The sequence below is a fragment of the Diorhabda carinulata genome, chromosome 6 (genome assembly GCF_026250575.1).
Source record: "Diorhabda carinulata isolate Delta chromosome 6, icDioCari1.1, whole genome shotgun sequence".
In the NCBI taxonomy this organism is placed as follows: domain Eukaryota; kingdom Metazoa; phylum Arthropoda; class Insecta; order Coleoptera; family Chrysomelidae; genus Diorhabda; species Diorhabda carinulata.
Window position 1 is genome coordinate 20,339,806 of NC_079465.1, and position 17,949 is coordinate 20,357,754.

General features: G+C 36.2%; 1 protein-coding gene across 1 annotated transcript; it reads left to right on the plus strand.

Annotated features, from left to right (window-relative positions):
* Positions 1-1,282: 1,282 nt before the first annotated feature.
* On the plus strand, positions 1,283-2,946 carry LOC130895775 (tigger transposable element-derived protein 6-like). The gene is made up of 2 exons (XM_057803321.1): positions 1,283-2,338; positions 2,875-2,946. The coding sequence occupies exons 1-2, from the start codon at positions 1,283-1,285 to the stop codon at positions 2,944-2,946; spliced, it is 1,128 nt and encodes a 375-aa protein (XP_057659304.1).
* The last annotated feature ends 15,003 nt before the right edge of the window (positions 2,947-17,949 follow it).

A 17,949-nucleotide genomic window follows, 5' to 3' on the forward strand; every position in this document is an offset into this window, starting at 1 on the left:
TTCGAATTCCTCGTTAATTCGAACTTTTGCGTCGGTCCCTTGACATTCCTATACTAACACATGTAAAAAAACCTCGATAATTCGAACTTTTGAAGTTCGAATTATCAAAAAAATTCGTATTTTCTGTGTTAAAATTACCGAAAAATTCGAATTTTTGGCGTTTAAATAATTGAAAAGTTCGAATTTTTGATGTTCGAATAATTGAAAAATTCGAATTTTTCTTGTATAAATTATGTATGTACATATGTATTAAAAAATTCGAACTGTTAGTGTTGAAAAAAATTGAAAAATTCGAATCTTCAGATTCTAGGTAAGACGACGATATTTTGTAAGTGTGAAATATGGGTGAACTGCAGACGGCGGCTGGTTTTTCCCAAAAACCGGCGCGACGATTTTATTACTGGTAGAGCTAAGAAAGCATTCCTAAATAGTTTTCTAGTTCGAACTGCAATTAGAGGACGAATGTATGAAACGACTGAAAAGAGAATAAGAGCTGCTGGGTTTTCCCCAAAAACCGGGGCGACGATTTTATTATTGATGGTACAGTTTGAAGGTGCAATTAAAAACGACGAGTTCACGGGACGGATTTAATTGCACCTTCAAACTGTAGAGAAAGAGAGAGGGAGCGAATTGGAGAGAGACAAAGTAGAGTAAAGAGCAAACGTGGTGACTGAAAGAAGGGCGCCAGAGTTTTATTGATACCTGACGACTTTTAAGAAGGTGCGTATTTAGATGGTGAGAAGATATGCTCTCGCGCCGCTGATGGCTACCACCACCCTCTTATAAAGCAAAGTTAAAACTGTCAGAGCCGACATTTTCAATTGGTTTTCCATTGAGTGCGTTTCGGAGCCAGTTTCTAAAAGTTTTGCTTCGTGTTGCCGTTTACGTTTATTTCATGATGTGTGATTCTGCTAAAAGAATGTACAAAACTCTGACTTTAGCAGAAAAAGTTGGTGTCATAAGAGAAGTTGAAAAGGGCGTGAAGAAGAAGTCGAAGATAGCCGAAGAGTTCCAGATTCCTCGCAATACTCTTTCGACTTTTCTGAAGAATAAAGAGAAGATTATCAGTGACTTCTCAATCATCTCAAAGTAGAAAGAGGTGCAGAGGACCAGAAAATGAAGGCGTGGAAGGATGTGTCAAGAAATGGTTCAAGCAAGCTCGTGATAAGAAAGTTCCAGTGAGTGGGCAAAAGCTCAACAATTTGCTAGCAGTTTGAATTGTCACAACTTCAAAGCTAGCAATGGTTGGCTGCGCAATTTTAAGGATCGCAATGACATCGTGATGAAGGCTGTCTGCGGCGAGAAGGCGGACGTCGATATGTCAAAAGCGGAAGAGTGGATGCAAACGACGCTGCAAGAAAAAATCAAAGAAGTGGAGCCTAGGAACATTTTCAACGTTGACGAGACTGCTCTTTTCTACGAGTGCACGCCAAACAAGACTTTCGCCTTCAAGGGAGAAGATTGCAGCAGTGGGAAGTTGAGTAAACTGCGCGTAACTGTTCTTGTAGGAGCCAACGTGGACGGCAGTGAAAAGCTTCCGCTGCTTGTTATTGGAAAATCTGCTAATCCACGTTGTTTCAAAAACGTCAAAACGAAGCCATGCGAGTATCAAGCTAACAAGAAAGCTTGGATGACTCAAGATATTTTTGAAAATTGGCTCCTTAAGTTGGACAAGAAATTCTACAGAGAGAAGAGAAAAGTACTGATGTTCGTGGATAACTGCAGTGCCCACAATTCCATTCCGGATTTAGAAAACATCGAAGTGGTGTTTTTCCCGCCAAACATGACGTCCGTTCTTCAACCGATGGATCAAGGAATCATCAACTCTTTCAAGATTCACTACAGGTCAATTCTAGTGCGCGAGGTGTTGGACGAGCAAGTTACACTCAGCAAAAACCAAGTAAAGGTCAACATTCTGCAAGCCTTGAGGATGTGTGCAGATGCCTGGCGACAAGTAAGCGCAACGACGATCAAAAATGGATTTAGGAAGGCAGGATTCATCCGTGGCGAAGAAACTTCAATCAAGTTCGAGGAAAGCATCCTGGAAGAGGCAAAGCTGGACCAAGATTTCATCAACATCGACCAAAATGTAGCCATTTGCGGCGAACTACCTGATTTTGAAATTTTGAACGAGGTCCAAGGATCTACGGCTGTGGAGTTATCAGACGACGAAGAAGAAAATCAAGAGCAGCTTTCATCCTCAGTAGCTCCAACTTCCAATGAAGCGCTGGAATTTTTGGCAAAATTGAGGGAATTTGCAGAGTCGCGACAAGACGTTGATGAAGATATTTTCGCAGCGATCAGCAAAATCACTCGATTTGCTTCAAAGGAAAAAATCGTCAGCATGAAGCAATCTAGCATAGCTGATTTCTTTACAAAAAAATAAATATATGTATTTTTTTTTATTTTAAGATAAATAATCGGTCCTTTTTAGCACCAAAAATTCTTCAAACGTATACAAATTATTATTTTAAATAAATAAATAAATAAATAAACATGTTATATACCCATAACATATTTATTTATTTATTTATTTATAAAATGGAAAGATGCATCGAAATGCATACATATATGTATGTAAATGTGCACAACTCCGATAATTCGAACACCTCGATAATTCGAACTTTTGCTACGGTCCCTTGCAGTTCGAATTATTGGAGTTCGACTGTATATCAGTTGGGAGGCAGTTCGCCGCGGTTTGTATAGAATTGTTTAAAATATACAACAAATTCCCACAACCTCTCGTCCGTCCAAAGTAGCTTTTAGCTTGTTAAAAATATAATTTTCCCAGCTCTTCGCATGCCTCCTAAGTTAGTGCTGGTGCTGTCGGCACAAAACCCTAATATCTTGCTGACTAAATTATATTTTTTTAAGACCTCTACAACATATTTGGTTACTATGTCAGACGTTTCTCCTGGCAAATCCTTGCATAAAGTACATCGGTGATTATAGCTTTCTATTTGCCTAGAAGTGCCTAAAATTGTTACGATAGATAGTGGCATTGTATAAAGAATAGGATAGTAGGTTAACCTTATGAGGATTCATTTGACGAGGTGGATGCCACCAATAGATGGCAGTGGAGAGTTGGCGTCCACAGCACGTCTTTTTTTACTGTACGTCGTAGCTTGAATTACATGTTTTCTTAGATTTGGTTGCCGAATTACCCCAATAACAGATGGCGCCGAAATTATTTAATATATTATATTCAACCCTTGAGCTGTGTTGTAAAGTTTCTTATTTTGGGTGCCTATAGCAAAGTTGCAATTTGAGTTCATTATTCGTTCGTGTTCGTTGTGTTATTGTTGAGTTTCGTTGGTTGTGCATTTAGCTTATTTTTTTATTTGAGAATTTTTGAACTTGAATATAAATTTCATTTTTAAGGCAAGTGGATATTATTACAATTAATATAGTTAATAGTTAATATATTCAAATTATAAGGGGCGCTAGATGTATAAATGCTACAGCTTACAATTTCAAAAAAAAACTGTATATTTATCGAACTACTTACTAAAATGTATTTATATAACAAATAATCACTTCTTCTTTTCAATTTTTTAGAAATGGCTGGAAATAAGTGTGTTTAGTTTATTTCAAATGTGGGCTAAGTAAGAGATCAGATCCTACAATTAAAATGTACTGATTTCCTGTAAATGACCCTACCAGATGTCAAAAATGGATCATATACTCGGGTGAGTTATTCTTAAGACAATTATTATTCATAAAGGAATAAAAAATAGTGAATGTGAATAAATGACTGTTTACAAATGTTCAATACTAAACATGAGCAGGTATTTAATTATCGTCAAATAAAAGATAATTCATCCAATAGTATTTTCTGTTAATAAGTTTATTCGTATTATGGTCGCATTGCATATTATACGAGTACAATGATTTACTACAAATTCCAAATCGATTCAATCTTATAAACTTATCAAAAGTACTTGAATCAAACCTAAATTTAAACTTTGAAGCTATCTTTATAGTAAAGACAAACAGAATAGAATAAAACATTTTTGAAAATATTTCAAACTTATACATAAACACAACTAACCGAATACAAAGGACTGAACTTTAATATTTCACAAAAATTGAAATATTAAAATATGGTTATAATACTATATTAAATTATATATTAAATAGTAACAATTAGGGAGAAAATTATAATTTCTTCCATTCTCAAGTTATACATGAAAATTATGCTTTTGTTTTATCCAGCAAAGAATGTTTGAATAAAATAATAATATCAAATACTAGTTTTATTTGAATACAAATTTACTATAGACATGTAACAACAAATCTTCAATACTACGTTTCGTGCCTTCACAAGGCATACATATAGGGTTATGCTTATTTTTTTTTTATTACAAAATTCGCATCAACCGTATACTGGTTATTAGCGATTTGGTAAAGATTAAGTATTTGATCTATGAATAATTGTTAAATCAATTTTATAATAGAGATCTGTTTAAGGTAATTTTCAAGGTGAGTAATGTTGTATTTTGGTCCTAAAATTTCACGTATTGTTCCGAGTGGTAGATTTGATGATGATCTTTCTGAGTTAAGAGACGGACATTCTGCGATTATGTGTTTTATAGTTAATTTGCAATTGCAGTTGCTACATTTTGGTTCGGGTTTCGCATCAAATAAGTAGCTATGGGTCAGTCGCGTATGGCCTAGACGCAGACGTGTTAGAAGAACTTCATCTCTGCGATTTTTCGGTAGTATTGACCATGGTTTTATTGAGTCTTTCACTTCACGAAGTTTGTGTGTGGATGTTGACCATTTGATCTCCCATTCATTAAACACTTTACGCTTTAAGATTGTTTTAATATCGGTAGTAGTTAAAAAGTTCACGCACTCCGCACTATCACTAATTACAGCTTCCTTAGCCGTCAGGTCTGCCTCTTCGTTTCCTTTTATTCCAATGTGTGAGGGGATCCAACAGAATACTATTTTTTTGTTGTTGTCTTGTATGTATTGCAGTTGTTGCTTGATTTTGATTACTAATGGATTTGTGGTGTGAATTTTTTGAAGACTTTGGATTGAGCTAAGAGAGTCTGTGAGTATGACATGATTAGGCTCGTTTGATGAAGCGGCGAAGTGGGTAGCTCGATATATTGCGAATAATTCAGCAGTGAAAGTGGATAGGGTTTGAGGAGCTTTTATCATATATTTGGAGGTTGGTGTAATGATTGCGATCCCCGTACCGTCTTGAGATGTTGATGCGTCTGTGTAAATATGTACAAAATTTTTGTACTCATTGAGTATGTTATTTAAGTGTCCTTCGATTAGCTTATGGTTGGTGTGATGTTTGTCGATGTTCGTGCTTCCTATTGTCCATGGTGGAGTTTGAGAAGATTCGATAGGAAGGCATTCAGGAATAAAGAAATTTAATTCGCTTAGATATGATCGAATTCTAGCATAGAAAGGTTTGGGGGTTCTGGGTTTATATGAAAAAAGATTTGGGAAGTTCTTGGAGAAGCAGTTTTGGAGGGTCGGATTGGAAGGATTGGATTTTAGTTTGGCTGCATATGTAAGGCTCAAATATATTCTTCTGTCTCCCAAGGATGGTTCCCCTTATTCGCAGTACAGACTTTCCACTGGTGTTGTTTTGAATGCACCTAATATCAAACGTAATGCTGAGTTGTGAAAGCTGTCGAGTTTTTTCAGTAGCGATTTGTTTGCTGTTGAATATACAATTGATCCATAATCCAGTTTTGATCGAATAAGTGTTCGGTACAATGTTAGTAATGTTTGTCGATCTGCACCCCATTCTTTGTTCGTTAGCGTTTTCAGTAAGTTCAGTCGTTTGTTGCAAGCTAGGAGAAGGTTTCTAATATGGTAGTTCCAGCTTAGTGTGTGGTCGAATAGTATTCCGAGAAATTTTATTGTTGTTTCCATTTTTATGTCTTCATTATAAAGTTTCAGTACCGGTATGTTTGGTATGTTCTTTTGTCTTGAGAAAAGAATATAGCGAGTCTTTGTGGTTGAAAAATTAAAACCAGTTTTTTGTGACCACAGTTCTAAGTTATGGATAAAAGCCTGACTTTGTGAGAAGAGGTTTTTAATATTTTTTCCTTTACAGTAAACAACTAAGTCATCTGCGTATAGTCGAGCTTTTATTGGTAACTTTAAGTTTTTCAGGATGTCGTTGATTGCGATGATGAAGAGTGTGGGACTTATGATTGATCCTTGGGGTACACCATTATTAAAATATGTTTTTTCGGAGGTGGTGCCGTTGGTTTTAACTTTAAATGTTCGATTTCTCAGGAAGTTTTTGATAAAATCCAGGCAGTGACCATGTATGTTGAATTCGTATAATTTTTTATGATGTAATCATGCCTTGCAGTGTCAAAAGCTCGGTTAATGTCAAAGAAAATAGCTAGACAGCTGCTTTTTAGGGCAAATGTTTCGTTGATTTCACTTTCCAAGTCTATTATGTTATCCAGGGCTGATCTTTGTTGTCTAAATCCGCTTTGTTCCGGTATAATAAGGTTTCTTTTTGTATTCCATTGTAGTATAGATTTAAAGTCCATGAGAATACGGAGAGAAAAATATTAAAGTAAATTATTGGTTCAGTTAGTTAATATTTGTTTGAGATGATTCACTTTCTGTTTCTGAGAGGTCCGTTTCTGGTATGTTCAATTGTAGGTGAGAAAACAGTTTCTTTTTGAGTTTAGTGCATCTGCTTTTGATAGATCTGTGCTCAAAGAAAGGGTAAATTTTTGTTAGCATGTCTATTAATCCAGTAAAATCATTTGTGTAGTTCTTTATTATACTAATTGGATCAGATGAGCCGTAGACATTTTCAAAAAGGTCAGATATCTGGTTGTGGTCCAATATGAAAGGAGGATTCTGCTCTGAAATGACTTTTCTATTTGGTTCCATGAGAATTTCTGTAGAGATGTCTGGTTTATTTTTAGGCTTTTTACTTGGCCTATTGGTTTGGGGAAAGATGGTTTCTTAGGGTTCTCTGGTTTAATTCCTTCTGTTTGAGGAGGAGGCGTAATTATTTGCTCGTAGTTGCGTTTGGTGCTGTTTTGCGGAATTTCTTTTATGTTTATGGGGGGTATATTCTGGGAGTGAGATGTTATAGGGGTTTCTGATGGGATCTTGGTGTGTGCTTGTGGAGTATTGGCTTCGGTATTTTGGGGCTGCTGGGAAAGTTGGGTGGGGTTTTGTGGTAGTTCAGCTATTTGGGGTTGTTCATAAGTTTGTGATTGGGAGTTTTTACAGTTTGCTGCAGTTTGACCTGGTTTTTTACATGTAAAACATAGTAGACGGTCTTGGGATAGGTAAATTCTGTAGCTAGTGTTCTCGTGTGTAATCATTAGACAATCGGGTATTTGGATTGTGGATGGTGAAATAAAGATTTGTCTTCTGAAGCTGTAGATGTGGTTATATTCCGGAATTGTGGAGCTAATTTTGAGGAAAGACAGAGCCGGACTTAGAGTCATCGTGGCCCCCGGGCCAAAATACTTAAGGGGCCTATGTAAGGCGGGCGTTTTACGTGAATTCTTACATCAAGTTGATTTTTCATTATATTCAATTTATTCATTATTTCTAACTAAAAATAGGACAAAATTACGTTCATAAATTAAAAACATTTTTTTCTTATTTTGCTACCTACAAATTCTTCAATAACACTAGTGCAGTCAATCGATTTCAGTAGCTCATTTTCAATACACAATACGCTATGTTGATTTAGTTTTTTTTGAGTCATTGTGGTTCGGTGGTCATCTTTAATTAAGGAGAGCCTTGAAAACGATCTTACCCCACTAGCATTTGATGGCATTATACTTAAATCGCATAGCGATCTCAACATTTGAAAAAATAGCAAATAGTTTTTCTTCATACATAAATTGATACATTTCACCAATGAAAAGTTTTTTGGTCGGTTCGAAAACATTTGCGTTTAGTAGATGGCATTTAAAATGAATAAATTCAGACTCTATATTGGCTGCATCGAAGTCCTTAGGGTAAAAAGTACAAAGCTTTTCACAAGAGTTTGAAATCTGCAGATCACTCAACGTCAGAATTTCGGTGATGAAAGAAAATCTCTCAAAAAGTGCTTTATATTGAGCACTCCTTCGAGCTAATTCGGAAGATAGTTTGTCAACTGCAACTAAAAATACTTCGGTCCTGAATTTCTCTCTTGCTGTTAAAACAACAGCGTCAGTCGAATTTTGTACATATGAATTTTTAAGGTTTGGCTTTTTGATGCGCTTATTGCTTTCTTTGTAAATAGGAGTAGAACAGCCTATCAGTTTCATTGCCTCTTTTTCATAATCTGCAAATTTTGAACGTGTGGTTTGGATAAATGCTTGCAAGGATGTCAACAAATTCACAACCAGAGCGAGGTCTGCATCTTCCTTTTGTAAAAGCTTAGAGATTTTATTCATGCGGCTCAATACGTCATTCCAAAACACCGTCAGAAAAGCGATTTCAAACTCTTGCATTTTATTCATTAAACACAAAGCTTGATGTCGAGCATCTGCGTCTTGCTTTATATCGACACTCAAAAGTTCCAAAGCTTTTTGAATTTTGGAATAATTTTCTTTCATAGCTTGAGCCGCGTCGGCTCTCTCAGACCATCGGGTACCGCACAAAGCTTTTAGAACTAGAGTGACTCCCTGTGATGTGAAAATTTCCCAGCGGTATAGATAAGCCGAAAGAAAAACATATAAACTTTGCATAGTGTTAAAAAATGAAATTATTAGCGCGTGACATGAAGCGGAATTAGTTCCGACTAAATTAAGGGAATGTCCCGAACAACCTACAAAAACCGCCTCTGGGCATACCTGTATAAATCTCGCTTGGAGGCCTTTATAGCAACCCGACATATTCGGCGCATTATCGTAAGATTGACCTCGACAGTCAGCTAAACAAATGTCATAATGTTTCAAAAGAGATACTACTACATTAAATAAATACTCGCCTTCATGTCCTAAAATTTCTATGGATTGAATAAATCTTTCAACTACTTTCCCATTCAACACATAGCGCACAATGAAAGTCAATTGATCTGTGTGACTTCTATCTGGGGTGGAGTCAACAGAGATTGAATAATATTTTGCTAATTTTAGTTCAGATATTATTAACGAAAGTACTCTGTGTGCAAGAATTTCTATCAATTCATCGGCAATGGTACTTGAAAGATAACTAGTAACGCCTGACCCCGCATTGCCATATTTTTTAATGTGGTCTTTCAAAAAAATATTGTGTTTGCTGATTAGTTCTAATAGCCCTAAGTAATTTCCATTGTCGCTTTCGCCAAATTTATCGCTGTTACCACGCAATGGCAGCCCTCTTGATGTCAAATATATGATTACGCTTACACAAAACTCCAAAACATACCTCCAATATGCTCTCTCACTTTGAAACTGTCTCGTTAATTCAGAATCTATACAGTTAATTTTCTTTTGACGCTCCAAATAGACTAGCATGCTTTTTCGGTGATCTAAACTGTTTTCATCCTCTTTCAACGATTCGTGAACGTGCTTCCAATCGTTGAAACCTGATTTTGAGAAAGGCGAATCGCTCATAGAGAACAGGCGACAAGAAAAACAGTACACTCTTCCTTGATGCTGTGAAAATAGTAACCACGCGCGATCAGCTTATTCTCCATTTGGTAAATCGCGTTTAAAAGCAGTATACGTCAAAAATCTCTTCTTCACTTGGTCATTTTCTTGGTACTCGCGCAACGAAGTTTTAAATCATTTTTCAATATTTTGACAAGGCCCCTTTTCAACCGAATAATTTATCATATTTTCATTGATGTCCCATAGTCCTGGATCACATTCATAGATAGTATTCGTACTATTTACATTGCTACTTGTAGAACCAACATTTTCCAATTCTTCGTGGGTATTTACTCTTTCTACAATGCCTGTATTTTGCTCCGATTCAATTTTTTCATTAGCCATATTATCCGTAGTCACAGTTGCATTATTTTCAATGGCATTGTCACACAGAGAAACTACATTTTCACTGCTCGATATTTCGTGCGCGTCATTTGTAGTATTACCCTGAACATCCGAAACAACGATTTGTTGTGGTAAGAATGTATCGATTTTCGGCAATTTCGATTTCTGTATTTCAATTTGTTTAGCTTTTTTTCTTTTTACGGCTCCACTTTCATAAGTTCTTTTCATTTTTTTTCTGACAGCCACCTTGAAAATATATCTACACTAATGGCACTGTCTAAAATCGGAGTAAACTGTATTGGAATATAAAAATGTCCTCTCACCTGATATGTAACAGCAAAAAGAGCAGAGCTCACACTCACAAGTTTAAACTCAAAAATATGATTCAATGACGTTGCACCTTGGCAATATCAACAAAAAGTATTAGAATTGAATCTTTTTTCGCGAGTCGATGCACCACCGTACTCGAGTCGACTAAACTTCAGACTGACACTTATGCTATTGATGCGAGTAGAGCGCATCAAAACAAAACACGATCACTTGTTCCGAGAATGCAGTGTTTCCCATGTTTCGCAATGTACGAGGTGATTTCAAGAAAAAACAAGCGCTCGCGTACACTCGTAAATATGTAATAAAATATCTACAGCTCATCCGGGGGAAGCGTAGTTTATAACTCGTCGTTGTGATTTTAAAAAATAAATCAGCGATACCATGCATTGGGAGCAAATTCGAGCTTTCATTTTTTTAAATATGATTTTTCGGAACTTTTAAAATGATTGCGCATAAAAAAATTTATGTTGATTCTGAACATTGGCTATGGATGTATTTTTTCGCTTGCATTCATATGTTTAAAAATCAATCATATGGCTCGTCGCGAGGCCCCCCCGCAGCGGGGGCCCCGGCGCACGCCCGGATTGGCCCATGCCTAAGTCCGGTTCTGAGGAAAAACATTGGTGAGAGTGTATTGAGACCCATTTTGTTAAGTTCATCGATTAGAGCTGAGTGTGGTATGGTGGGGCATACATTTGAGAGTATCAATCTTTCGGAAGGTGTTATAAGCTTTCGGGCTTGGATCGAAGTGTTGTTGATAATGATCAGTCCTTTATGAAAGGTCATGAAGCGGTCTACAGTATCTTCATTTGCGAGGTACATGCATATTTGATAAAAGGACTTGAAACTAACTGATAAGTACATCAATCCGAATTCTTTCGAAAAAGTGAAGGTTAAATTAGCTGCCCAATTGTTGAGTCACAGTGTTTATTATGCCATAATGACATCTTTGGAAACTGGTGAACTTATCTCAAGTACAGCTAAAAACACGGCTAACTTTGTTCTATCCATGCACAATTCACTTGATGCCCATTCACAAAACCAAGTAATCGTGTTCTGAGCGATAAGAATCCAGTACTAGCAGCTTTAAGCTTAGGATATGATTTATTGGAAAATCTATACAAAGTTGGAAAAAAGGGAAATTTGTGTGATATAGATGTCGGTGATGTAAAAAGGGGGTATACAGGATTATGGATGTTCGAGAATACGGAGGCTGCGTAAGAGAGAAGCTGTTGACGTCCTAAATAAAGGGGAGGTTCATTTGCTTCACAATAGAGGTTTTAAACAGGGCTGGATCGAAAGGCTCCCAGACAGAGACTTAAAGCTGTATTATGTATTGGGTTTAAGATGTCAAGGTATCTTTTGGAAGCTGATATATATATGAAGCAACCATAATCAAGTTTGGAGAGTATAAGTGATCTATATATTTTAAGGAAGGAATTTTCGTCGGCACCCCAAGGTGAGGGTTTTGATTATGTTGAGCCTCTTACTGCACTCACCTTTTGATTCTAGTAGATGTTGTTTCCAGTCGTGAGTCACATGTAATACCGAGTATTTTGCCGTGGTTAACTATAGGGATACATATGTTGTTAATCATGATATGAGGAGATGGGGATGGACTACGTCGGCTAAATTTGATAATTTTAGATTTTGTGTAGGATAAAGACACACCTAGGTGGTTAGTTCAGTTGCCAAGGGTATCGACAGCAGATTGAATTAGTTGCGATGTGGTAGAGACAGAACGTCCTTGGCAGTATATTACTAGGTCATCTGCATATAGCACGTGTCTAATGGGTGAAGGGAGATTATCGCTAAGTTGAATAGTGTAGGGCTTAACACCGAGCCCTGTGGAACCCCATCCGATTGAATGTAAGATGATGACAAAATGTCATTAATTGAGACTATACGATCTCGATGATAGGAAATTCTGGATAAACTAAAATATGTTGCCATCGATGTTATGAAGGGTAAGAAAGGGGAGTTTAGATAAGTGATGTCTTGTGTTGTTATAGTAGAGAATATAGGAGTGTGGCAATCAATGCACATAGATCGTTTTTCAGGATTTAGGCGGCCAAAATTATTTTATGTGATATTTATATTGCAAAATAGTTACATAAAAAGAATTCTGTTTTTGGAATAACTTATCGAAATTATTTGTTGGTGCACGGTGGTTAAGCGCACTTACTTGTGATTTTTTATCAAAAAATATTTTATTCGAGATCGTAATTGATTTCAAAGTGTTCTTTAATATTATATTGAGAATAAAGACATACTCACGTCTTTCCCCAAGGAGGGACAGCTGTCTACGTTTTAGTAATACTTTCAGGTATGTATTATTAAATAAAACAAAGTTTATTTTGTTCTAATAAGTAAGTAAATATATTATATCATTAAAAGGATCTTTACATTCGTTATACAATATTAAAGTTACATAAGCTAAATAGATAATCACTAAAAATAATCAATCATACATTGGAGACTTATTCATCTACATTTAAATTTTCGCCGCTTTCATCAATTTCCATTGGTCGATTTGGCTCAGCAGGAATTAATAGCTGCATTGTCTCGGGCAAAAATAATTTTGAAGCGGTTTTTTGGCCTTTCCCATGGAACTAATAAATGGGTCGGATGTTAATAGTAACCTATAATAAATATCTAAGTTGCATTCTTCCCTCGAAAACTTGCGAGCAAAGTTTAGGCGATAAGACCTAAAATGTTTTTTTGCGAGCCTCAGCAGCTTCTTCCGAAAGTTGCCTGTCCTATCGGCAACAACGAATTTTCTATTATTGAAGATATATGAATTAAGACCTTATGCATAGTTGGAGTCATAGGATGCCAGCCATATAACTCAACGTATAGTTTCGCAGTTTCCATGGCGTATTTATCATATTTTGCTACGTCAATCTTATGGCTTCTAATCACTTTTAATCTAATAATCAAGTCATAACTTATCCCAGTGATTTCTGCAGCCAATTCAGTGTTCTCGAAGAATCTTCTGCTGGTATTTCCATCGTTTGTGTTTCCGAAGTTACTTTTTGGCATATCGACTGTCTTCTCTCTAAATATTTGCTGAATATCAAGTTTCTTCTGCTTTTCTAGATTTTATTCTTCTTCCGTTCGTCTCACGATATTTTTTCGCGGGCAATTTATATGCTAAATGCAGCACACTTTCGAATATTCGTATTCTTGCATGTAATACGGAATGGCCAAATCCAAGAGCTTCAGGGCATACATCATTTTTTTTTGTTAAATCATTAAAATCTTTTGATGTAGCTCCACATATATAACATCTGCTGATCGATTTGAGGTCTGTAGCTGCATTGCAGACCTTTCCGTCAACCATAGTCATTTTAAAACTATGTTGAAAAAAATAATTCTCTCCATTGAGGTCAACTTTCGTCAAGTTTAATGAGTTTACACTATTCTTTACATAATTGATTTCTTCTTTTGTGATGTCAGTAGATTCTTTTACGAATCTAAATCGTTTGAGAATCTTTGTTTAAACTGGGCTTGTTGAGATCCGTCACAACCCCATTTGCAGATTAACAGTAACGAGTTCCTTACAACGACATCAAGTGTGAGAAAGACTTCTTCTAAGAAGAGGGATAATCTAATTACAGTGTGATCCAACAAAGATTGTAGGTTTCCTTCTGCGCAGGTAGACTTCACTCGTAATGACTCCTTGGGTGGGTAGCAATCTTCTTTGGCCTTCAATAATAATTCATAATGTGGATAGAATCTTTTGTTCGTTGCTCGAATAATTTTGTACTGTCTTCTGGTCAAATCAGCTTCAATAAACATTGTCAGTGATTGCAGAGGAGTAAGGGGCTCTATTTCTTAAGACTTTGAATGTCTGTTTTTACAATCACTGGCATACGCAGAAGAATTTGTAATGTTTTTTAAAACAGTAGACGCGTTTCTTTTTCCTTCTGTTTGTAAAATTAGTAGTGCCGCGTGAACAATTACTTCTTCGTCGCAAGATGCGCGGACTCCTTCAGTTTTTCTTCTCTTTGTTCTTTCGCTAGATTCGGTGAAAGATTTGGTAGGTCGTCTGGCCTTTGATGCGGGATCTCAAATGTTCCTTCCAACCAAGAATTATTGGCCGCCAAAAAGTTTTCAAGTATTCTATGCGCCCGAGACCACCTCTTTATCAAATCACACTTAAAATACGAAAACTTCTTTTTTATCACATTTTTATGTTCTGTATCCCCGTAACACACGAGTAAATAATTTTCTAAATATATAATTTTTTCATTTAACCATAATGAATGTTACTCGTTCATTTTATCGAAGAGGTATTTACGAGTCAACATTTTCACCACCGAGCAGCCAGGTGAACCTATAACAATCAAAAATAATATTAACACAAAAACATAAAATCCGATTTTTTCCTAATTTGTCAAAAAAATTTCAAACTCGTTTATTTTTAAAACTAGCAAAAATAGCAGCTGATTTTAAGAAGGTGCGGAAGTAAACTTTTTTTTCGATTGAAATTAAAAAATAAAGAAAAAACATTTCTAAAAAAGGGTATTATCGACAATATATTTAATACAATTTCTTATCAATTTAATAAAGGCTTACCCGTATTATTGGTATCCATCACTTAAACAAGCAAATATGACACGACACATAAAATATTCACCGAAGAAAATGATATACGAAAAGGGAGTCAAGAACTTTCACGTGCAGTAAGTGCAACAATTAAGTTTCGACTAGTAATGCAGCGCGCTCGCGCAGTCTAGGGATGTGGGTGGGGTTGGCTATTGTTTGTCAGGTAGTCTACTATTACAGGAAAAAAATTATTGGATTATTGGAATTTCGACTTATGGCCGCCTAATTCCTAGAAATCTACGTATGTGCAATGGTTCGTGTAGGTTGGGGTTGATTTTGCTTCTAAATTTCTCAAAAAAATTTCTGGCTAGAGTTTCACCAATTTCTTGATTGTCACTAATCACAGTCAGAGATAAGATCAGCTATTTTGTGACTGTTATTATTTCCTTGAATTTGTCTAATTTTTTCCATAGAACCGTGGGATTAGTATTTTCGTTGATTGAGGACACATAGTTTCTCGAAGATTTTTTACTTTGTTTTATGGTATATCGGGTCTTGGCTCTGGCTTTTTTAAGTTTTAAAAGATTGGTTTGGCTCTTGTTTATTCGATAATTTTTAAGTGCCAAATTTTGGCATCTACAGTAATTTGACATGAGATATTCCACCAGGGAACTGTTTTTCGTTTATGTGAAATAACATTTTTGCCAATGTGCGTATTGGCAGTTGAGATTAAGGCGCTTGTAATTAACGACAAGTTATTGCCTGTATTGTCGGAGAGTGGAAGGGTGGATAAAGTGATATCTGCTTCAGTTGTGTAACTGGTCCAGTCAGTATTATTTAGGTGCCAGTAGGTCCAGGTTGAACTTTGTTGAGTATTTGGTTTATTGGATGATAAGAAGATAGGATAGTGATTGCTGTCATAAAGGTCATCGGCAATTTGCCAAGTTAGTATAGTAGCTGATTTAGGGCCACTGAAGCTCAGATCTATAGAGGAGAGAGTACCGGATGAAAAATTTAAATGTGTACTGGAGCCTGCATTCAATAGACAGGAACCTGTACAATTAATTACTCTTCCAATAGTTTTACCTTTACCAAATGTATAGTTGGATCCCCACATGGTGTTGTGGGCACTGAAATCACCTACTAGAATATATGGGGTGGGAAGTTGTTAGATAAGGTTTAATAGCTCTGTATCTTTAAGAGGGTGGTTAGGTGGAATATATATGCTGCAAATAGTGAGTTTATTAGGGCACCAAGTGGTTATGGCAATATCTTCAAGATCTGTTGTGAGTAGGAGGTGTGACGAAAATAGTTTGCTTGAAATAAAGATTAATGTGCCACCACTGGCACGAATACAGTCGGTGCGGATAAAGTGGTACCCTTCAAAGTTTTTTAATTTGGGAAGCTTGGATATTTTGGTATTGGTTTCTTGAAAGCATATTATTTCAGGCTGTTCATCAACAACTAATTGCTGGATTCTTTCTAATCGAGGAAAGAATCTATCGCAGTTCCATTGGATTCATTTGAAGGTGGCTCTTGACTTAGAGGTGATGAGGGTGGCTATGAGGATTTTTGCAGGTATTCGGGTTGTGGCGTATTGTATTCTTCCTCAGTTTGATATTCGGAGGAAACGCTTATATTATCAGAGTCTTTCCTAATTATTGTGAGGCGGTTTTTGAGGGACATTTTCTTCTAGGAATAGTAGAGCTTCCTTGAGAGGGTCTATATTTCCATGTGCATTTTCTAAGAAAGCTGTGAACTGGGTTTCTGTAAGAGTGACATCTGAGGGATTTTTTTCGTAAATAGCGTGTATTGCCTTTTGAGTGCTGGGTGTTAATTTATAAAGATCAAAGATTGTTTTGGATTTTTTTTCAGATGTTTAGAAGAGGTATTAGGATAAATAAGTGGAGGGGGAGGCATTTGATTTATTGTTGAGTCAGGTGTGATTTCCGGTGTGAGTAGGAGAGGGGTATCAACATTGCTATCAGTTGATATGGCTCTTTTTTGTCCATGAGTTAGATGGCTTGATAATTGTGTTATCTCTGGGAGCACTATCGGGGGAGATATTTACCGTAGACTGTGACATAGAGTTGGCGAGTGGTGGAAGGTATCTTGAGTTAAGGAAGTAGGAGCATTGGTACAGGAGTAGGCAGTATGTCCTGCTTGTTTGCATAAGAAACATTCAAGCTTATCAGATGATACATTATTCTGTATTGTGTATTATCATAAGTAATTAGGAGAGATGTTTGTACAGAGAAGTTTTCGTTGTCAGGGATAGCGTAAGAAACTCTGCGGAAACTCATAATGTGAGCGTATTCATCACCTAGTGCACCGCATTTTACAAACGAAACAGTGGAAGCTAACTGTAGTCCAATATCTTTCAGAGTTTTTTCAATTATGGAGTGAGGAATTGTGGGAGATACATTGTATATGAAAATATGTTTTACCGGTGTAATAAGTCTTCGGATAGGGATAGTTGTGGAGTTAATGGAAATGCTATGACGGGTACTGAAAAGGTTATTGACGATACTACTCGAGGATAGATAAATACAAATACGGTTATTTGAGATTCGTGACGCAAAGGTAATATTTTTGGGGGTAACAATATCTCCTACAGCTTCAACATACTCAAAGAAAACTGTGTTGGGAATAGCATGAAAGATAATAGCTTGATCCCTATTTGGAAAAGTAGGAGGAGGAGGAGGTTTAGTTAGGGTTGCGGCAACATAGGAATTTGTGCAGTTACTTATGATAGGTTGTGATTAAGACATTTGATTTTGGTTGTTATTGGAGTCCATTTTTGTGAATGGTCCTGGTTGCCAAAACCACTTCACAATAATTTTATTGATGCGACAGACCTCCCGGTAGGAATCTGTGGATAGTATGAAAGAAATATATCAGTTACCTGATGATTGTAACGTTATGCTACTGGAGTATTTGATTGTCCAACTAACTAATAGTGAGAGTTTGCAGTTTATCAAACCATAACACGAAATATAATTTTCGGAGTTCGAAAATTATTTTTAATAAATTTATTCAACACAAAATTACAATTAATTTTATATTATTGAATGATTATAATTAATATCTTAAGCGAACTAACTATAATACATTAGAAAGTTGTTTACAAATGTACGTATTT